We start from the raw sequence: 6,615 nt of genomic DNA on the forward strand, positions 1-6,615 counted from the left end.
GCTGTAAATAAGGTCTTTATTAGCAACTTAGATCCTGTGAAAATCGGTTCCATGAGCTGACACCCCAATACTGCCGAATACAGCTCCCCTGTCTCTGGCAGAATCGCAATTCCAAAGTTTAGCGGATCTACATTTTTATCAGTGATAACAGAACTTCTTATAATAATGTAAACACAAGGAGATAGCTCACCTCAAAGCACAAGCAGAAGTCTGCCACACTCAGAATCCAAACTAAACAAGCACCTTTTGCTTGTTGTACTTGTTTTGATGTACATCGTGATTTTTTAATGTAAAAAGAGACATTTATTTTTCCTCATCTCCTCCTATCCTGAAGGCATAGCATCTTGCTCTGATATAGTTAGCTGAGCATTGACAGCTGTCTGATACCTTGTCCATGTGCCATTCTTTTGTGTGTGAGCCTAGACAATGAGTATCAACAACCTATTTGGCCAAGCATGGTCTTGTCCACATATGACATCTAGACCTGAATTTTTCAGGCGGCGGGCGGGCGGGCTTGGTGGGAGCGGGGTGATCGGCTCCGCACCACCATTTTATGTGGACGGGCCAATTAAGACCAGCTCAGCATAATACGTAAACCGTAGTGCATGTGCACGAAAGAGCGCTTCAATCTCCCTGAGGCACGGAGCTGCCTCAGGGAGATTGAATTCATGTTCAAAAAATTAAAAGGTTTAAAAATGTATTTAAACGTCCCCTCATGTGACTGCATCACATGAGATGGGACATGGTTTTATATTTAGGAAAATGTTTTTATTTATTTCATAAAAGCTTTAGGAAACCTCATCCCACTCGTGGATGAGGTTTCCTAAAAAATGCGAAGGCAGCCTGGCCTTAAGGTTGGACAGTATTGTACAGTACAAGTTTAAAAAAAAAACAAGCTTTTAGTAATTTTTTTTTCTTTCTTTGTATAAATGGTAGGTGAATTGGATGTCCAGATTTTTATTTCTTCCATAATTTTTTCTTCATGTTCAGGTTCCTGCTTACCAAACTGATTGCAGGGGAAAGCCAAAATCCGTAAACCTCTCAGCGTACTGGTTATACATTTCAGCAAACTGAGTGTAGTTTACGGCAGTCTTTCCTCCTTTGGAGGCCACGTTTGTGATAATGCAGACAAAGTCTGCTTCATGTATGTGATAAAAGCACTGCCAATAAGGCAAATGTTCCTTCATATGGGAACAGTGCTACAATTTAATAGGGAAAATAACATTTGTACTTATGTAAAAACCGATCTTATGTTAAAGTTGACCCCGTGATTTTTGGCCTTAAAAAAACATAATTTTTCAAATACCTTGTGTAAAAATTTATCCCAATTTTTCCTGGGATCAATGCCCAAAAATTTCAGAATCTAAGGGTATGTGGAGTAGGGAAGAGGGAAGCCATTGCTTTAAATGCTTGGGCTACAGTTGAAAAGATAAAAGTGAAACCAACCAAAAACTTCTTAATGTGGGTAATATAAACAACAAAATAAATCCTAAACATAAAAGTTAGAGATAATTATAGTGATGGGTTAGTAGCTGAGATTATAAATGTTGATTTATTTTCTTTTTAAAAAGGAGGAGAATATTGTCTAAAATTTTGCATAGTGCAAGAGTAGAAGGAGGGCTCACTGACACACACTCAAACTGTAGCAAAGGAAGGATATTTTTATAAAGTGCAGTAGAAATGCAAATACAGGCTAGGTTTTCTTTGCAGCAGTCTATGATTAAGAATATTGAGCAAAGCCTCAAGTTTGAAAAGTTTAATTAACAGACTTCTGCTCCACTTTGTAATGGGTTAGAAACTTTGGTAAGACCTCCACTTCCTAGCCACTAGTGGTCTCTTTGTCCATTCAATACAGCCCAAATCACTCATGTCAACCCCTTGAAAACATTACCCATGTAAAGTTGACCCCATGACTTTTGACCTGAAGAATTGGTCTCAAATTATATATAAATAACATTTTTTGTATACATGTCATGTTGATTGATATGGTTTCATCATACTTGTAATTTATAAATTGTTTTGTCTCTTTTTAATTGTAGTAATTTAGTAGCGGCCTATGAGAAAGCAAAGAAAAAACATCAAAACAAATTGAAAAAACTGGAAGCACAAATGATGGCCATGGTGGAGAGGCATGAGACACAAGTGAGAATGCTTAAGCAGAGAATTGCCTTGCTCGAAGAAGAAAATTCGAGACCTCAAACAAATGAGACATCACTGTAAGAAAACACATGAATGGTATGGATGCTGTGAATTCATCAATTCTGCCACATCGACTCAGAAACTTAAATATCAAGATAGGAAAAGTGATACTGATATCTTATAAGTGTGAACATATCCAGATACCACCATAACAGCATAACGTTATTGTGGAAACCATGCTTCTAATAAAAATGACTGAAGCGGCACTGGACTAAATATGGGACACCAGTAAATCAGCTCTTTGCTGTGACCAGAAACACACTTAAACATACTTACATCTCAAAAGGAACATGCATTTTTAATATTGTCTAAATATGGCAGATGGACACTTGTAACTATTATCATCAAGTTGTATCAAATAGGCACATGATTGTACAGCCAGAATTTGAATGTTTAATAGATGCTGCTGCCAGCCACTTAACTTTTCATAGTCAGTAATGTTCTATTCAAATTCATGGTCTTACAAATATGTCCTATCAAAAATGTTAAACCATTTTCATCTCACAATAAGGCTGTTATGCTGCAATTGTCAAGGTTGACATCGTGAGAAATAATTCTAGTCAAAACTGGAAGTAAGTGTTTCATGTGATACTGATGCAGAACCAAGGAACATATTAGCAGAAAAAATGTCTCAAACCCCTCTGAGCTACATTGATATGTAATTCATTCATGTTTTGTATGAATTTTAAAGTACTGTAGCTCAGGCCCAAAATTAGCTAGTCCATATTAGCTACCTACAGAATGGACTACCTCATATAGAAAAATGATCCTTCTTATTTTTCATTATTTTATATAACACAGTTATGATTATTATTCATAACCCTGTTCAAAACTAATCATTTTACCAGAATTGGTTTTGGCACAGCAGATGGTGTTTACTTTGGATATTCATTTTATTTTGAACAAAATAACCCAAGATTGTTAACACAGAAGCAGATCAGAGCTGACCAACTTGGTTTTATCCATATAAATACAAAGATGTGAAATTTCTGATTTAATTTGCATATGATTACTAGTTAGCTACAGAAATCTTGTTCCTTTAGGAAAATTATAATGCACATCCACATGGCTCTTCTTTCCAGCTTTTTATCATGCAATTTCCAGATGGTTGTAATTAATTCTTTTTCTCCTTTTTATGGAATGGGTCAAGCAAAAGTTTCTTTTCAATTACTCCAATACTTTTGATGGCATATTTGGGAAATTATCTGCATCTTACTGTCTAAAGAGTTATGAGTTAGAGCTCTAAAATCAAAATCTGCACTCTGATTTTGAAGTTTTGAATTCAAGTAACCTTGTAAGCCAGGTATCTACTTCTTGAAACACACTTCTGTTTACCTCCAGAGACTGATGTTACAAAAAATTTTGATGGACCTATTGCACATTTCAGCATTGCTATTTTATGCAGGTTTCTATTATCCTCTAATTGAAAACTGATTCTTTGCGACATAAACTGCAGGACTTGAAGAAGAATGTTCACCACCATCTTCTCAAGGGCAATGAGGAATGCATAATAAATGCTGGCCTTGTCAATGATGCTCACATCCCAAGAGAAAAAAAAAAATCAGAGTCATCTTTAAGTAAAGGTTGTACAAATTTCAGAATGACAGGTGAAAATAACTCTCACATGAATTTATTGTTTATACCAAGTGTATCCTGGACTGGAATATCTCTTCAATGGGCCTTTCCTAGGTTAATATCTTTGAAAAACTGCTATCCATATTCAAAATTTCCATCAATCAGGATAGGAAAGATAAAAGAAACAAACTCATAGCTATCTAACCTTTTTGGCCTTGCTGATGCATCACCACACTTGGCTGGACAGGTCACTTCTCCTATTCTGAATATCTATTCAATATTATGATACAAGCAGGCTGCTCTTCATCTGCAATTGAACTAGATCTGCTATGGTTTTGCTGTAAGAGTCTCTGAACCCCTTGGTGAAATTACCATACGTCATTTAGTAGAATGAAGAAAGAACTTGTATTTTACCTTAACCGTCATGACCTCGGGATGTTCCGAAGTGCTTTATAGCTAATGAAGTACTTTTGATGTGTAGCCTCTGCTGCAATGCAGGAAACTCAACATCCAATGTATGCACAGCAAGATACCCCGTACCACAAACAGCAATGACATAAATAATCACAATCCGTTTCAGGTAATCTATATGGGATAAATAGTAGGATGATCTTTTGCCTTTCCTTTGTTTCATTTCCCCTTAGGTGTTTTAAACAAAAAAGGCACTTATTCTACAAACTAAGATGGAAAAGGAATTGTAAAAATAGCTTTGACATGGAGCAGTTCATAAAATCCTCCACTATGAGACTACCATTTTGAAACTTTCTTCAAACAAAATTCATTCAAAGATTACATTAATGCATCACACTTTGCTACCATTTAGAACGGGTTACTTGGCGAATGGCCACTGTTTAGTAAAAGATGTACCCTTGGCAAATTAGTGCTTTTATCTAGACATTAAGGCAGTGGCTGCTCTCACTTTTTATTGAGATACAGTTTCCAAGAGATTAACATTAAGAAATGTGTGAAGTATAATTGCAAATTTACCTTCAAGTGTAGTAATCGCCTTTAAAATTAAGATATACCTAGCAGACCCTATTTTCTCTACCAATCTCGAGAGGAATGAAGTTCAGAGTATGTCTCATCTGTCCTGTCTTACAATTAAACATATATTTGTGCATAAATTTAGGAAAATCTTACAACTATTATAAGGCAAATGGGAAAGTGTTAGTTTCAAGAACCTTATAGTAAATGGTTCTTGTAGTCAAAAGAATTAAAGCTGGCAAGATGGAAATATTGGGTTGTCAAGACCTAAAGAATTACTTATTAGAGGTATTTTCCTGATTGGTTTACCTAAACTATTATATGTGGAATACACTTTATGAAAAAAATCACAAAGTTAAATATGTATGACCACTTTTCTCAGTTCTATTTTCATTTTAATAATTGCCCAATATGTTTCATTGTGTTTGAAAATCATGTTTCTTCCAGGAAATTATTTAAAATATTTGTAAATTACAGATTATAGAAAGTGTTTTTATTTATAGTTTAAAAGTACTATATGCGAGATAAAAGAACATGAAAATGATTTATTTCCCTGAACAAGATCCATATATTTCTCATCTAGTTTTGTCCCAGTTACACGTATTATAGAAGACGAGCTGCTGTCCACAGTATTAGTTGTTGCTTGGTAGTACAGAATTTGAGTATTGCTGGAAAAAGAGACATGCTGTTGAAGCTTTTCATTTTGCACTCGTCAGGACAGGTGCAAGAATACCAAAATTGAGCAACAGGTGAAGCTAGCTGTTTCACTCTGCTACAATGCAGTGGCAATACAAGTGGTGTTTTCCACTAACATGATGCTGTCATCAAGCCAAAAAGACATTTTATATACACAGAAATGAGTAATGTGGTATCTGAATTTCAGTGCCAGGGTGATGCCGTATGTCCCAACGACTGGCAGATCATATTAAACAGCACATCCCTTTGGCTGTCTGCAATAGGCAGAGTAGTGACCATACTCCTCCAACCCATGCTTGCAAAACTCAACATAATGTCTAACATTAGATGTGATTGGGCAGCATTTGCCGATCAATCCTAAGAATTACACTAACAATCAATTTAAACTTATCAGTGGCTCACTTACGCTTGCTAGAAGCTACATATATTCATATGCAGGTACTTGTTTCCTACAGGCAAAAGAGATATGTTCAGTCATTGTACCTTTTTTGAATATATAAAAGCATGGGGGAACAATAGTTCCCTCGTGCATTCGCCATGACAACATCTCAACCAATCAGCACCCCTTTTCTCATGCAGTATAAATTCTTCTCTTTGAAATTTGGCATTCTTGCACCTATCCTGATGAGTGCAAGTCGAAAAGTTTGACAGCATGTCTCTTTTTCAGCAATACTCAAATATTGTAAATACTTTTAGTGCCACTTTAGAGGACATATCCTTTTAGGACATGAAATGAGATAGCTGTGAATATCAAAGTAAATCCCACCTCTAATGAAATTATGAATTAAATGTGTGGCTACAGCCCTTTATAATGCTTCATTGGAGTCGCATTTCAAAACGAACTGTTCCCAGTTTACCTCTGTTCACGAAGCAAGAAAAAAAGAGGACTGAGAGGCACTAGTAAGTGCATATGCATTTCCCTTCAGGCTTTATTTATTATGCTTTTAGGGTTATGTCAATGCAGTCAAATACCAATTTCCTTTGTCTAACCTTGTGTTGTAACATTGAAGGGTTTTTTTTGGGCAAAGAATTCTGAATTTGGAGCTAGATCGATGAACAGAGCACCAGAGAAATGTCACAAGCAAGGATGTTAAATATATGATAGCACTATGGTTTAACTCTTACACTTAAATTAAGATGTGCAGCTGTTTTTAGCAAAAT

At 35.8% G+C, this 6,615-nt stretch overlaps 1 protein-coding gene across 2 annotated transcripts in view; it reads left to right on the forward strand.

Moving 5' to 3' along the window:
* mcc (MCC regulator of WNT signaling pathway) overlaps positions 1-5,783 on the forward strand; it is a 215,550-nt gene extending 209,767 nt beyond the window's left edge. For both annotated transcript variants that reach the window (XM_078566344.1, XM_078566348.1), the window contains one exon: positions 2,040-5,783. In XM_078566344.1, the coding sequence (XP_078422470.1) occupies positions 2,040-2,220 (181 nt within the window). In that variant the 3' untranslated portion in view covers positions 2,221-5,783. The remainder of the gene's footprint in view (positions 1-2,039) is intronic.
* Positions 5,784-6,615: the final 832 nt, after the last annotated feature.

This window comes from Cetorhinus maximus, chromosome 2 (assembly GCF_964194155.1).
Source record: "Cetorhinus maximus chromosome 2, sCetMax3.hap1.1, whole genome shotgun sequence".
NCBI lineage: Eukaryota > Metazoa > Chordata > Chondrichthyes > Lamniformes > Cetorhinidae > Cetorhinus > Cetorhinus maximus.